This window comes from Amphibalanus amphitrite, unplaced genomic scaffold, assembly GCF_019059575.1.
Source record: "Amphibalanus amphitrite isolate SeventyFive unplaced genomic scaffold, NRLGWU_Aamphi_draft 001056F_arrow, whole genome shotgun sequence".
Lineage (NCBI taxonomy): Eukaryota > Metazoa > Arthropoda > Thecostraca > Balanomorpha > Balanidae > Amphibalanus > Amphibalanus amphitrite.
In genome coordinates, this window is record NW_024882550.1 from 38,454 (window position 1) to 54,938 (window position 16,485).

At 50.0% G+C, this 16,485-nt stretch overlaps 1 protein-coding gene across 3 annotated transcripts in view; it reads left to right on the forward strand.

Moving 5' to 3' along the window:
- LOC122369620 (pleckstrin homology-like domain family B member 1) overlaps positions 1–16,485 on the forward strand; it is a 76,884-nt gene that overhangs the window by 19,372 nt on the left and 41,027 nt on the right. For all 3 annotated transcript variants that reach the window (XM_043344503.1, XM_043344504.1, XM_043344505.1), the window contains 4 exons: positions 1,301–1,467; positions 2,484–2,931; positions 3,879–4,199; positions 5,438–5,545. In XM_043344503.1, the coding sequence (XP_043200438.1) occupies positions 1,301–1,467; positions 2,484–2,931; positions 3,879–4,199; positions 5,438–5,545 (1,044 nt within the window). The remainder of the gene's footprint in view (positions 1–1,300; positions 1,468–2,483; positions 2,932–3,878; positions 4,200–5,437; positions 5,546–16,485) is intronic.

A 16,485-nucleotide genomic window follows, 5' to 3' on the forward strand; every position in this document is an offset into this window, starting at 1 on the left:
CAGCTGTTTATCGCAATGGAAATATGTCAGCGTGCTGCGGGCAGCTGTTTATTGCAATGGAAATATGTCAGCATGCTGCCAATTGGCTCTCCACTCCAGCGTTATTTCACGTTTGACGTCACAGGTCATCCACGACTGCGTCGGCTGGCCTGTTCGTCTCCACGCGCCAGCACTGTGACCAGATGGCCGCTCGTTAACATTCCCGGCCATCGCGAAAGCCTGTTCCATGTAATACATCGGCTTTGCACGCTGCAGGAACGGCCGGCTCTGCCTGTGCGTGAGCACGCACCCGGGCCAGTGACCTCTCTCCCCTCTTCCACGCGCCCTCTCCTCTGCTCCGCTCCGTTCCGGGCCGATCACTGAATCCGATATGCCTGGATTGCGCCCGCCCGCTCCCCGGCAGAGCTGCAGTCGAGGTCAGCCCACTGCCGTCCGCCCGGCCCGCCCTGCTCTGCCAGGCTCCCCGGACCGGTGGCTTACAGTCTGTCGATGGTGATATCTCGGGTGGACCGTGCGCACGGCCTGCACAGTGACCGTGCTCGTGCAAATAATCTAACGGCGATGATTGGTGGCTGCAATTACGTCCTCGCTGGCGCTCTAGCGCTGACGACCGAGCGATAGATTTGGATGGCCATGGCCGTCTGATGATGGTGGGCAGACGTCCCGCTTGCCACTGCATTGATCTACATCTCTTGGCTCGGGCGGTGAGGCCTTGGTACCGCGCCTCCGTCTCGGTATGGGTCTCAGAAACAGACGATCTGCTGATGAAATGGATATTGGATAGTGCTGCTGCGTCTCGTTCTCTTGGTCGGTTAACCGGTGGTATGATCTCGCGATATGCTGATACTGCACGGTTATGCGGTACTGATCATCAGATGATGGCTATGCTGGTACTCGAATGTCATAAGTTTATCGACCACTGGTTTAGATATCTGCTAGTGATTTCTCAGTTACAGTCTTCATATGTCGCAAAATGAGCCGACTAGAGTATATCAGCTGACTGGAGTTTATCGGCTGACTGTTTATGTTAATCTTGTTACGTAATGACAAAGATCAGTGATCATGGTAATTGTAAAAGAACGTGATTTTGCGCATTTTCGCACGTTGTACTTGTGTCCAACTCAAACACTTCACTGAATCCCAAAGTTCCCGTCAGGAATTGAAGGTTGGTGCTCTCTAGGTCACCACTAGCACCAGTGCATAGTGTGCGTATGTTGACCTCAGTGTATATTGAGACTGTTGACCCGTCCGCTGTCCCCCACTCTCCCTAACCTCCGCCTCCCTCTTCTCTCACTCCCAGGTGTCTCAGGACCACCCGGACTCGGCCGACGCCCTGCAGCAGCTGGAGCAGTCGCGTCTGGACGAGATCCTACACATGTGCGCCGAGTACGACAGTCAGATGGCCGGCGGGCCGCTCTCCGGCCCCGCCGCCCGGCCGCCCGACTCGCCGGCAGTAGCGCATAGAAGGTATGCTGGGGGACAAGCGTAGGGTCTGGGGGTGGGGGAGGTGGCCTCTTGGTATGATGATGATGGGGCCCTCCGTGGCTTGGCATTGAGATCGGCGTAGAGCCTCTCTGTCTGACCCTGTCTGCATTCGTGTTCCCGCAGGCTGGGGCCAGTGATGTTCATTCGTTGTTTGTTTGTTCAATTCCATGCGGCTGGGAGGAGGCCACTTTTCGTTGCACGTGGTATCACCCCATGGGGAATAATGCAGGGTGCAGCATGCATTCTGCACAGTGCGATGCAAGCGAAATGGTGTCACTGGCTTGTAAAAACTGTCATATGCTGATGCGAACATGTGCATATGCGGCTGACTCACCCTTTCCATGAAAGCCTACTTTCCATATTACATGAACCGAATGGCCAGTCACTCCCTCAAAACTAAATCCTACATTTGCATGTCATGCATTTGATAATTCGCTTGTGATCATACCTGGTACAGTTTACGCCCATGCCCAACTGGGAATAGCCACAGGGTAGCCTGGAGGTCAGGGGTCATCCCATGTGACGTGGCTCACGTCCGGTCACGTCACGGTCACGGACGTGCGGCGGCACGGCTATCGTGACGTCACGTCCGTGGTCGGGGTGGGTCGCGACTGCGCACTCCTGGCGCTCTCAGTCCATTGCAGTGAACGGGTTAGGTGTAACGTTGTGTATGTGGGGGCCAGTGTGGTGTTGTGCGGTGTTGGTGTGTTGCAGGTTATAGGAGAATGTAAATGGTGACGGCTTGTGGTGTTGATTTCAGTTGGGTGACTTCACTTGGCTGAGCACTGGTGTTGTATGTACATATGCATGTGTAACATAAGCAGCGGGGAATACAGTATCCCGGCTGAACGTGTGCTTAAGCGCTCAGTACCTCAGTGTGTTTCCGTCCCCTCCACTGGCCTGGTGTCGGCTGGACGTGCCCAGGCGTTTGCAGTAGCGCAGTACAGCAGTGTGTTCCGTCCCCTCCACTGACTCCACTGTGTTGTCGCCGCCGGCAGGATCAAGACGAACGGCTCTCTGCCGCGGGACCGCCGGCTGGGCTCCCCGGGCGCGGACACTCCGCCGGAGCCGCGGCGCCGCTCCGCCTCCGAGGACGAGCTGAGCCCGGCGGCAGCCGCAGCAGCCGACGTCCGCAGTCCCTACGAGAACGTCAGCTTCGTCCACTACCCGCAGAGCCCCCGCACCCGGATCCGCACCACGGTGCAGCGCGAGCGTCTGGACGGCGCCGGCCGCGAGGCGAGCCCACCGGTGTCGACGGCCGGCGCGGTGTACATGGTTCCGCCGCCGCCGGTGCCGCTGCCGACCCCGCCGCCGCGCGCGCCGCTCCACTCCGGTGGCATGGTGAACGGCTCGGACGGCCGCGGCCTGCAGTTTGTCAACGAGGAGTACATGCGGGGACTGCCCCTGGACCCCAGCTTCCAGAACGATGATCTCGTCTTTCTACCGGTGAGTGAAAGAGGGCGTGGTAAGCTTGGAAGGAGGGCCAGCACGGGAGAGAGTCAGCTTGAAGGAATAATTGCCCTCCCGTTTAGAGGAATTCGACCTATTCATTAGTTTGGTTAATTGATAGTTCGGTTCAATTAGGAGTGAGATGGAGAATTGGATAGGCATCTCGTTTGGATTAATAAGAATGCCGACTCCCGTTCAGATCAGTGCGAATCTTCGTTTTGTTTGCGCAATAAATTCACTGTGGCAAACATTGATCTTAGCATTATTCAAGCACTTGTTGAAACTGCAGTCATTACCAGCGAACTTCGTTTGAAACCAAACAGCAGATTATTTGGAAAGGAACTCTTTGATCACTGCAACTGTTCACTTTTATCGTGGCAGCTGTTCTCGTGCGGCTACCGATCCAGTGAAATACCATTTGATACTGATAATCATCGTTTCGCTCGCCTCGCCCTCTCCAATACCGTCAACCCTCCTCACTACTGAATTACTGATCAATTCCCGTGTTCCCCTCCAGCTGTAACAACCCCCCCCCCTCCACAATCGCCCCTCAGAATAACCATCTCGCTCATCTCATCGCCATTGATTTTCATTATTTTCCTCATCCCCTCCAGTAGTCAAAAGATCTCCCCATTTACTTGTTGCAGCAGCTGGAGTAATGCTAAGTAATGCATTACTGGAGTAGGTAATGCTTGGAGTAATGCTTGAGTAATGCTAAGATCAATGCTAATTGTTTGCCCTAGTGGATCTCCCCATTTCTCCACACTAAACCAGAAACCAGCCATCTTATCGTTTGTGTATTCAGAAGTGCCCCAGAAAAAAATATGTCCACCAGAGCAGTGACCAGCTCTTCATTCTCCCCATCACATCAGTGTGAACAGTGAAGGTGTCATACAACACGTCTGACCAATGACTAACCCCCCCCCCCCCCCGCTTCCGTCCAGGCGGTGGGCGGCGGGTACGTGAACACGGGTATGGACGAGGAGACGCGTCGCGCGGCCGCCGAACTGCAGCATCGGCAGCGACTCGGTAACGTCTACCAGCAGCTGCCGTCGCGGCCGCCCGTCGAGTCGCCCCTCCCCGGCCTGCAGACCGACGGCCGCGCGCCCTCAGAGTCGGAGCTGCCCGGGTCGCTGTCGACTCCGGCAGAGGAGGAGGGTGGCTCTGCGCGCGTCAGCTGGAGGGATGACGTCGAGTCGAACTCTGGGGATGAGATGGTCCGTCACAGTCGGTCGTTCAGCGATACCACCGATGATGACCGTGAGGTGAGACCCGAGGGATTGAGGAGTCGGTGAGTGATGCGGAGTGGGCGACATTGAAACTTAGAATCATCACAGGTACGCGCCGCGGGGATTTCTGGAAGAGAGAGGGCGAGTTTCTCTGGGTTGGGTCGCGTCAGGGTTCTCAAACACCTGGGGTTTGAGATGGAAAGTACCCAGGAGTGAGTATAGAGATGGAGGAAGCAACTTTGGGAGACGACTAACCCCTGGAACTACGGCTGACCTCTGGGGAAGCCCACACCCTGTTTGTAAAGTGGCGGCGTCGTAACGAATCATGTGGGGAGTGCCATCATAAGGCACTGGTGCCGTGCGGATGTTATGTTCCATTCTCTTGGAGCCAGCCCGGGACGGTTCACGATTTGAAGGGTTATGATAACCGAGTCTCCGGATGACTAGAGTTTAAAGGGCGCATCTGAACAGTTGTGGACTGGCTTTTAGGCTGGCCTGAAAGGATGTCTGTCGGTCCCTTGTGTGACAGCTACGAGCCGCGCCAGAATGCAGCGGCCTCGTGTCTTGGCGTTGAGCTTCAATCGAGTACCTATGTGTGCCGCGTCTGTCAACATTTGGCGCTAGCTTGTAATGCGATAGGAGTCGTTATTGTCACCTGACCTAACAATGACGTTATGGGAGATAGGATTTAAGGTGTTCCATTTATTGTTGACGATGTACTCAGAACTGATGCCTACAGACGCTCAATTCAATGACGATTGTATCATTGAGACGCAAAAATGGCGTGTGCGATTGCACGGCTCTTTGATATTATCGGCAATGGCATTTCGATCGAGGTCTGTCTGTTTGCCAAGGTCAGATATTGCTGTTGATTTGGTGTAACTGATACGGATGTCTCCCTCGATACTCGAGTGTGTTGTGGGGTAAGGTATGTCAGGAAGTGTTATAGCATAGTCAGTGGTCTATCGAAGCGTTGCACTATCACAATGATCATATTTTCCCGGAAATTCCATCAGACTTGGCTGGGCATATGCATATTTAGATATCACACCCAACCTATATCGAGCGTGTATAAGTAAGAGTAACTAAGAACGACACATTATCAATGTGCCAATCATTTTGTTCAATGTTGCAGGAGCTGTTAATCGCTGTCACTTATACTTAAAACGATTCAGTTCATGTATAACTGCGTGTCGCTTCCTGCGTCCCTTGGCCAAACCTAGCTGGGTGAGCTGTTTTATATGTTTGACCCCTCCTTCCCTCGTCTTTGTCAGATGTGCCGCCGTCTGAAGGACCAGAGGCGTATGACGTACCGGCAGCTGTCCGAACTGCGGCAACAGAAACTCGACCTCGAGCACCAGGAGTCTGAGGCCATCCGACAGGTCAGTCCTGTCCTGTCTATCTGTGAGAGGTGTGACCTGCAAGAGCATTTCTGTCCCGGTCCTTTGGTCTCACCGGGAAGGGTTGCTTCGATCCTAGGCTACCTTTGTCTTATGGGCTATGGCTCTAAAATATGACGCTTTATGTCTGTTGGGAATATTTAATGATGTTTTATGTCTGTTGGGAATATTTGCTACTTCTTTTTCCACTTCATCGTACATCGTACTACATTTATGCTCTATACATATTTATGCCTTATTAGAGGACATTTGGGAAAAGTTACGCTAAGAATACTTTGAAAAAATTGCCTTTGCCTCGTTTTACTTTGCTTTGTTGATACGAAAAATGGCTTCCTTAGCTTTTCCAGTGTATATTCTGTCTGTTGGTCAATTGCTAGCGGATGTTCCTATTGATTTTATTCGGTGCGGTACAAGGCGCGCAATGTCATGAACATTTGCATGAGGGTGAATATCGATATCTAAATATGGTTGTCGGCATTTCACTTGTTTCTGGCGCGCATTCATGAGCAAGTTCCTCGTAGGGGCTCACATTTTTGATGGCCCAAAATGTACATAGCCCTTTCAAAATGCATCCACTCAGTTGAAGCTACTGTTGAAAAATCACCCGGTGTTATATCACTTGTTTTTAACGTCGATGCTCGCCCTGAGTTGCCTCGTGCCAACGCTTTCATATGGAATCATGTTGGCATGCCAGCTATGGAAAGCTGTATTTGCATGTTTTCAGAAATCATCAAACCGGCTCCACACACGATTTGGAAAGGTCAAACTATCACTCTGTACGTGTGAGACCGCGCTGAATCACCTCCTGAATGCCAGGACCAGATTTATCAAATAGCATCAGTTGTTGCCAGACGGCCATATATCTGCCTTTTCTCCACAGCATGATAAGACGATTTTTTGCAATGTTTTGTTGGTATGTAGGTTAAGTTGTTTTGCAATATATCATTTGAAGATGAATTGATGTGGGTGGGTGAATGCAAGTGCAGATTGCAGTTGCTGATTGTGGCTTTTAGCGACCGTTTCTGCGTTACTTTTCGAACTGTGGCGATTTGCATCACTCGCACCATGCTTGGTTATAAAGAATCAAAGTCATATGCTGTGGACTTATTGTGGAAGGTTTGGACGTAACCCTGCCCATATGTATTTAGCCGGTACAGAAATAGGCTGAGACAGCACAAAATGCTATACGTATAAACAGTGTAATATATCGTTGCCTTGTCTCCATGCCTGCCTTTGTCATCTGCCATTGCAACACGTTACACCGACTATTGGATACCGCTTTTTGCCGAAATGCGGCCAGTAACAAGTTTTTGCTGTCGCAACAACTCTTGTCGTCTATGCAAGGCAACTAGGTCGCCAGCGAAGGGCGCATTGCTGAGTTATTGTGACTTGAACCGTTCAGCTGACCCATTACCAATCAAGTATCAGGTCAGCATGAGGTCAGAGGTCAGCATCCGAATAATGCTGCCGTCGGGAGGAAAAAAGCCGTAAGTCGCATTTTTATCGATTTTTCGTTTTTGATATCGTTGGAAAGCTCTTTTCATGATGCGTTTAATGGTACTGCTCAAACGTGTGTACACTCAAAAATGAACATATTATATATAATATAAAAATTCAAAAACGGATTTGTTACATCAGGGATAGCAAAACACGCAGGAAGAAAGCCGTATCCTTAAATTTGGCAGATACGGCATTTATACAAAATTTCAAACAAAGAATGTGGAACTGATAAGTCAGGAAGAAAGCCGTATCTTGTAGATACGGCTTTTATTTGATGGTGGCCTGTGAAATATGAGCCGAATCGTTGGCCCAGGCAGTTTGGAAGAAAGCCGTATCTACTCATTTAGCATGGCTTCGGCATATCCTGGACGGAACAGTTGAACATTTACACAAACATGCTACGTGATCGTAGCAATATGTGACCATTTATAGGGGAATTTTAATTGAAATAAAATAGGGAGTGAACTTGAGAAGTTTGAAGCCAACAGAACTTTGCCAGCTCGGTGGTGTCAGCAGGGTGCCGGGCATTCAGTATTTTGATGTGCTTACCAGCCGGGAGCGCCAGTATAATCCGACCGTTCTTTTCCCCAGCTTCGTTTAAAATTCCAATAAAAAATACCCGACTTAGCCTCCCCCATGATTAATTTGGCCTCCCTGTCCCCACCCCACCCCACAACCAAAATAGCATCATGTTAAGTTCGACCCGGTAATCATCATAGACATGCAGCTCGTAGCCGGCACGCTTAGTACGACGACCTACAATCTTTGTCGTAAAACCGTTAAAGATATAGTTGAATACCGTGAAAGGTCGGACGATTGCTATTGCCAACCTCGTCACATTCATTGTGATAATTGTGACCACGCCCATGTATCTTTGGGACGTCATCCCCTGTCACTTCCATTCCTGGTCAATGACTTTACCGTCTTCTTTCCGGCTCCCTCATACCATGATGCTCAATCATATTGGAAATTTAGGCTACCTTGTAGCACCCACACAAGCCCAGCATTGTCATATTCTACGGGCAGCAGTGTCCAGAGCCTACCAGCACAGCTGTGGCCGGTGGAGGATGCAGCAAGGCGTACTTAATAGCCCTCTGCTCTGTTGCAGTAGGCGCTATAATCAGAGCCCTGTGAATACGAGTGCACATTGGGGGGCCTTTTGAGGGTGCGCCCTCTAAAGGGCGTTCCCGCAGACGTGTGGAGCTCTCAGCAGTCTAGCGATCTCCGACAATGAGGCGGCATTTGCTTACACCCTCAGCCGCGGCACAGTGCTGTCGCCCTAGATGTTTCGCACAGGCTTTGTAGATGCAGTTTCTTTAGGGAAATTCCTGAAGTTCTTACACCATCCTCTATTTTGGTTCAGGAGCCGGGCGGTTCCGTGCTTGTAGGTGCACACCACGTGACTTAACAGCTTCCCTTTTCCGGGAACCTTGTGTCCAGCTAATCAGCAACATTCCCACTCATCCTCTTTTGCCCCCTTGAAGTGCTTTGAGGTCTGCAGATCGACGATGGGAAACTACACTATCTCGGTTCTCTCGACATTGTCGCCGTGGCTCCGGCGCAGCGGCAGACCGGCACACTCATCTCTCCGAATATATCGGTGGCTAAGAATTAACTCTGGAGTCCGGTGTAATCGAAAATTGAAGCACCGTACAAAGACAGCATTCGTGATTCCCCTTGTCGGTCGCAGGCACGTAGCCAAAATTTTGCTCAGGGAGGGGCCACAGGTCGCGGCCTAGTGTCGTGCCCCTCCAGAAAAGGAAAACTCCTCGGATTTGGCCCACTATCTCTTGGGGTGTGGTGCAGCTGTGGTTATTTTTTCTTAAATTTTATTTTATTTTTCGCCTTTAGAGGGGGGCATGGCCCCTGTGCCCCCCCCCCCTTGGCTACGTCTCTGGTCGGTTGGTCAAGCTGTCTTTTGATGGCACCCTGCGCAATCAGAATCCAAGAGCCTAAAGTTACGACAATAATGCGATTATGCATGGATGATGTAGTTTAAAATGGGTATCATGTTTGTTTTTGTATCGAACGTTCAATTAAATAGGTATCCACTAGGGTTACCCGCGTGCTCCGCAACGCGAAGAAGGGTTAATTTTGACCCGTAGGTATTGGGTTGGTCTGTGTCGATTTGGTTGGTATCCATTTCGTTCGATTTCTTTTTGACGGCCAAGCATTTTGTAATAAAACAAAAAAGATACATCGCATCGAGGTGCCCGTGTCGTATTATCATGCGTTCTACTTTAGAATGATTCGAAATCTGACGTGAAGTCTTTTGAGGGCCATCGATGAATTCCGGTAAAAATGACAATGTAATGGTTTGGAACATTTACATTTTTAAGAATACTGTTGATCATCATGCAAAAATGAAGGCTGAGCCTTGGACAGAATTGAATGCTCTTTCCAACGGTGCCATTTTTAATTGCCAGAGATATCAGATCATTGAGCAAAACCTGTGTGATTAATAAAGTGGCACAAAATTGACAAACACCATTTTCTTCCGTGATTTGTACCACCTTGATTTGGAGCAATCAGCTTTTCACAATTTTCTCATGAGAGGCGGTACATTTCTCTTGCCAACAGGCGTTGTTCCAACTCGCTCCGTTTAACGGTCACCTAAAAATAAAATCAATTCCAAAATCCGTCCAAAACGTCAATTTTCCACATAAAAGTGCCCTCCTCGGTGCACGTGGCGCGTGCCATCCTCTGCATCGTACACCATTCGATAGCCCGTTCAATTATCTGCACGATGCTGTTTTTCCCGTGCCGGTCGGATCCCTGGTCACCAAGATATTGCACGGGGACCGGACCCGTGTCGGCCAAAATTTGCCGTTTTCGCCCGATTTCGCACGCCGATTTATACATGTAAAGTCTATGACGCGAATTTGCACTTTTTGGGCACGCGCCACGCGCTCCCTATCAATCCGATCGAGCTGAGACCCCTCAAAGGCACGTCGCGCATCCTTGATCTATAAGTTGTGCAAATTTCACCGCGCTAGGTGCAACGGTCTGGCCTGTAGTCCACGCAAAGCACGACCAAGTCGGGACCTCGGTAACGGACAGACGCACCCTCCTCAAATAGTAATATAGACAAGCGGCTGCGCCACTTGCTTTGCTGCGTGGTAGGAAAAAATTGCGGCACCAGCCAATTTGCTTTCGAATGGTGTTCGATTCAAATCGATGTGTCGTCTAGAAGCATAGATATGGACGGAAATGTGAAGATAATTTAAAAAAGAACTGTTCTGAGGCCTTTGTTGGATGAAATTGGCTGAAACGGGGTCAAGACGGGTCAAAGGGGTCAGCCCCGGTCACTTTGGGTGAGGCCAGGTCACAAAGGTCACCTCGCGTCCGATGGGATCAGCCCGGGCCACTGTTCAACTTTTGCCTCCACCACTACCCCTTCCCCTACCACTACCCCTACCACTACCCCTACCACTACCACTACCACTACCCCTACCACTACTACTACCCATACTCCTACCCCTACCACTACCCCTACCACTACCCCTACCACTGCATCTACCACTACCACTACCACTACCCCTACCCCTACCACTACTACTACCCATGTTCCTACCCATACCACTACCCCTACCACTACCCCTACTACTACCCCTACCACTACTACCCCTACCACTACCCCTACCCCTACCCCTACTACTACTCCTACCACTACCCCTACCCCTACTCCTACTACTACTCCTACCACTACCCCTACCCCTACCCCTACCCCTACATCCTAGTGTAATGAGATTACATTTTTTCACCAGACTAGGCATAAAATTTTGAACGCAGGCTGAGTTCACTGGTGCACATTCCTCAGCAGCAGGTGTTCCTGTCCCGACCTTCCTTTCCCTCTCCCACGCTACGCGCGAAAACAGCGAGGCATTCCGCCCCAAAATGACGCAGCGAATGGAGCCGCGCAACAACGCAGCCGGGAGATTAGAGGCGACCGAGGCGTCAGTAACGACTGAAACGAGTATCCATAACCGGACTAACAGCCATTCAGGATGCTCCCGGTAGCAGAGGCGGATCGGCCAAACCTTCCCGAAGTCACGGACGCCAGCAAACGGCGCGGCCCACCTCCGGCTTCAGTAATTAAGGAGGCAGGTGGCATGCCAAACGGGAAAACAAGGGAAGAGTGAGCAGCAAACACATTGCAACAGCAATCAGCGGGCCAAATCAACGATGAAAGCAATACGACCAAAATCGCCATTGCAGGACGAATCCGTAGATACCCGACAACCCACAATGGAACCCAGTCCTCTTACCAGAAATCAGGCAGAAGGAGACAAGAATCATTTCAAGAAATCAAGCAATGCATGGACATTATTGGTACTGCAACTCGTAAAAGACTAAAAACAGCGAAGAACAGAAAAACGGCTATTCTCTGGATCAGAATTCCTTAAAACTCAACAAAACAAAGTCGAGCGGCAAGGAAGAACAGACGAATGTACAGTTGACCCGGTTGCACGACCGCCGGCAAACAGACTGAAAAAAAATGTTCATGATACCGGCTCGGCAGTACACAGAAAATACGCAAAACATCAGCGGAAGAGTGGTAGTATGAACGGAACCAAATTGTCTGAGTTGATGAGCGGCTTAGAAAATTACATGCAAAATAGCGAATTCACAATCAAGAACCACTAAAAGAAGAGAAATCGCCCGTGTAGCTCAAAACAGCTAAATCAACAGAGAAGGAATTCGCAAAAAGTTGAGTCCTCACAAAAGCTCACCAAATCTGAAGAAAAGTTAACCGGAAATGAAACCAAGACGCTGCAGAAATTCACTCAACCCGCAACAAGGGAACCGGTTAATTGCACATTGGAAGGATCCGCCGAATTTAAAGAGCGGGTCAGGTCACCAGAAGATAAACGTGGAACATATCTTTTCACACAGCTGAAACAAATTCAGAAGGGCCGGCTTTTCACGGAATGGATCAAGAACTGGAGATGAAATCGTTGCGCGGCAGAAAATCGCCCAACCCCAGAGCTGCAACATGTCACTTGTAAATTGGAAGGACCTGCTGTTTACCGAATGAATCAAGTTACCAGAAGATGAACGTGAAACCCAGCGAGTGGCCGTATTCCGGACTTCTCGAAATCATCTACTTCCGAAGCTGGAACGAATAGCCACGCTAACAGTTTTCCGTTAACCAGCGAGGATAAAAAAACATCTGTGAGAGATGAACATCAAGGGAGCTCGACTATGCGTCAAATTGAAGATGAGGCAAATATTGGATTTCGCCGTGCCGAGACACGAAAGAACAACAATTTTCTCATCAGGGAATTTGGAGCGGTTCCGAAGAGAAGGCCAAAACAAGCGAAGATAAGAAGTGAAGACAAATTCAAAATCAATCCGAGCTGAAGTAAAATTAACGGATTACAGCACAAGAAAAACCTGATAAAGAATGGGAAGACCACAGATAAAGCAATACTGTCAGGTCATCCGCCTACAAAACCAAACAAACGCCTTCAGAAAAGGATTTGCAATTGCAACTTTCGTGAAATGGAACAAGAAAATTGTATAACTAAGGCCAGAATCAAGCGAAGGAAATTCACAAAGAACAGAATATCTGAGCACAAGGCCTCTCGAAATCGCGAGAAGCCAGCAAAATGGCGTCGGTGAAAGGCGAAAGATCGAGAGAAAGGACGGAAAGCATAAAAAGGGGAGGAGAGACGGCGCTCCCTCTCACTGTTACTCCGGACGTCACTCCACTCACTGCTCCTCCGGACGGCACTCCGAACAGTGCTCCTCCGGGCGTCACCACGGCAGCCTTGATCCAGTCAACGCTACGCCTCGCAGCAGCCTCATCGGCGACCATCGGTTGCAAGTGAGTTTGAAGCGGACACATCAGAACGCATCCCCTTTCACCATGTAATCACGCCTCATATCCACCCCTAGCCGCCAGTTGCAATTATGATATCTGCTGGTTGTTCCGTTTGTGCGGGTGCCACCCCGGGTATGGTCCAACCCTTAGTAGACATTCACCGGTCGGGGGAGGGAGTACGTTTATTTAGTCAACATCGCCCACCCGGTCTAGATCATACCGTGGCGCGATAATGGCGATGTGCGACGAACTATACTCGGTCCGAGATTGTAAATACGTTGGGTCAAATGTTTTTTTTTTTCCGCGGGCGAGGTGAGCCCGCCCGGCTTCTCAGGCCCGGCAGGATATGTGGGCATTGAATTTGCGCTTCAGGATTATCCTTTTTTTTTGGGGGGGGGGGCATCAATTCTGCATCCGGCATCTAAAGTGTGCCTACTCCGGTTTTTCAGTTAGTGGGGAGGGGTAGATTTTAAGCCTAAGCGGTTTCATCCGATACAAGGGGTCAATGAGTTTGAGTGCAGGAAAGATTTTGCAGCCGCTTTGGGGGCTCGCTCCGCCCCAAAACTGTGTGATTAACTTGTTAGGTTACCGGTCGATTTAGTTGTTTTCCGTTCCTTTTTTTGAATCATTTGCTTTTGTATTGCGAGTTTCATATCTTCTTGTTTGATTGAATATATCTTGGAAAAGTATTCATATCTGTTGGGGATATTAGGAAGGGAATGGTGAACGAGCAGACCATGCGAGAGCGTTTGGGCCGTCGATACCTGGAAAACCAAGCGAAACAACACCCTCCACACGGCTCACTCGTGAGCATGCCGTCTCTTCGCGGAACACAAACACTGGGAAAACCCACACGCAGTGTCACACCGATTTGTTGTTGTCCTTGTGACCGTCGTTAAAGCTCTAATTCGTAATAATGAGAATGAAATAGATATTTGCCTCGGTGTTATTTTTACACTTGTTCATGATGAGTCACAGTTACCCTAAATTAGTGTTTTTTTTTAAGTTAACTTAAGTAATTTAAAATCTATGTCTGATCGCGTTCTCTTGCAGTTGTACAAGTATAGGTAGGGCCCACTCTCGCTCAATATGGGCGGAGTCAGCCGGCACGGCCGTCAGTGATTGGCGCAGTTTTATTTGGGGGGAGAGGTACCGCGTAAGGGACGGGCCCAGCTACACTAATCTCGGAGAGCGCGGGAGTGACCAGGCTGACCCCGAAGCACCTGCACTGATCCACATCCTCGTCGTCTGGCCAACTCGCGGCCGAGTTAATATCCTGCCTTAGACACTGCAGCGCTCGAACGGGAGCTGTTTGTTGTCGTCCGGTCAGAACGGACCGGATTATCATCCTGCCTTAAGACAATGCAGCGCTCGAACGGGAGCTGTTGATTGTCGTCCGGTCAGAACGGACCGGGTTATTATCCTGCCTTAAGACACTGCAGCGCTCGAACGGGAGCTGTTTGATTGTCGCCCGGTCAGAACGGACCGGGTTATTATCCTGCCTTAAGACACTGCAGCGCTCGAACGGGAGCTGTTTGATTGTCGTCCGGTCAGAACGGACCGGGTTATTATCCTGCTTTAAGACACTGCAGCGCTCGAACGGGAGCTGTTTGATTGTCGTCCGGTCAGAACGGACCGGGTTATTATCCTGCCTTAAGACACTGCAGCGCTCGAACGGGAGCTGTTTGATTGTCGCCCGGTCAGAACGGACCGGGTTATTATCCTGCCTTAAGACACTGCAGCGCTCGAACGGGAGCTGTTTGATTGTCGCCCGGTCAGAACGGACCGGGTTATTATCCTGCCTTAAGACACTGCAGCGCTCGAACGGGAGCTGTTTGATTGTCGTCCGGTCAGAACGGACCGGGTTATTATCCTGCCTTAAGACACTGCAGCGCTCGAACGGGAGCTGTTTGATTGTCGTCCGGTCAGAACGGACCGGGTTATTATCCTGCCTTAAGACACTGCAGCGCTCGAACGGGAGCTGTTTGATTGTCGCCCGGTCAGAACGGACCGGGTTATTATCCTGCCTTAAGACACTGCAGCGCTCGAACGGGAGCTGTTTGATTGTCGTCCGGTCAGAACGGACCGGGTTATTATCCTGCCTTAAGACACTGCAGCGCTCGAACGGGAGCTGTTCGATTGTCGTCCGGTCAGAACAGACCGGGTTATTATCCTGCCTTAGACAACGCAGCGCTCGCACCGGAGCTGTCCGATTGTCGCCTGGTCAGCACTGACCGGGTTATCATCCGTCCACATTTTACAGCCCATAATAATCTCAGCACAAGGAATGCTTGCCGCTCCGCCTGGTCCGTGCGGGTCGATGACTCAAATAGGGGGCGGGGACTCCGCCCGGTAGCCCGGCCGGTGGGGCCGAGCGGCGCAATTAACCCGGGGGAGGGACGCTTGGGCGGCCCGCCGCCCTGTTATGCGAGTGAACGCTTATGCCATCTAGGGAGTGAATCAGAAACGATAAGCCGAGCCCTCCTCGGTTACCGGCGTGACACGCGACCGTAGTGCCGTCTGCAGGACAGACACGACACTTTCAAGGGGGCCGAGCCGACCACGATTACACTTAGACACTGACAGGTAGAGAATATGTATGTGAGATGCCTGATCGACGTTAAGACAAGCCGACAGGGTTAATAGTCAAGTAACATAACTTACAGAGTCTTCTATTCCCGGTTTCGCTCCATGATAGGCAGAAGGTATCATTTAGAGAATTATTTAGACAAGGGGATGCTGAATTTAAGTCTTGATTTCGCAGCCGGCAATAAATTCCCATCTAGGACATTAAAGATACGGACAGGTTTGCATAGCTAATAATTGGTGATATCTTCAATTGAGCACGACCCGATCAACAACTAATTAGACCGCTCTTGGCCACAAGGATCTCAGTAATAGAACACTTGTTTAGAACTGATCACCGTCAACCCGGCTTGTGTAGATGACCGATGGCCTCAGGGTAACGTGATGATGGAAAGTCATTGAAACAGAAGCCGATTTCGCTAACACTTAGAGTTTGCAATTACGAGAATCAGCTCGAGTCTAAGGGAAAGACTGGCCATCAACTTATATTTGTGTTTAGCGAAACCTCCGTGCATAAATTTGAGTTTCACAGTAAACAAGGATAGTTTTTTCATGATTTATCACCCGGCACCTTAAGGCATTCGACAGTTCTCGGCCGTGAATCGTTTTGCGGGCTAATCTCCTGGCGAGACCTACCAGCTATGTAACATTGCTAGAGCGTCATTAATTAAGTTTTTTTTTTGGGAAATCGTCGATATGAAAACGAGACGTAAATTGGGAAAAATATGCAAACTCGATAATGTGCTATTGATTGAATAAAACCAGTTTTCTTGTATTCAGGTTTATTGTTAAACTTTGCGTACCGGAGTTGCCGTAAAAGTGAAGTCCAGAAATCAACGTAGTAGGCAAAAGTGTTTATCAATTGTCCAGTACAAACCCTTGCAATTACCGCGATTTTTCAGGCCAAAGCCTTTAGCGGAGGGACTTTATAAGCCCCCCTACGGTTCTATCTTTTGAATCAGCGTTCCCTCGGTCGTTAGGATGTTGCTATGATGAATATTGGGGATGA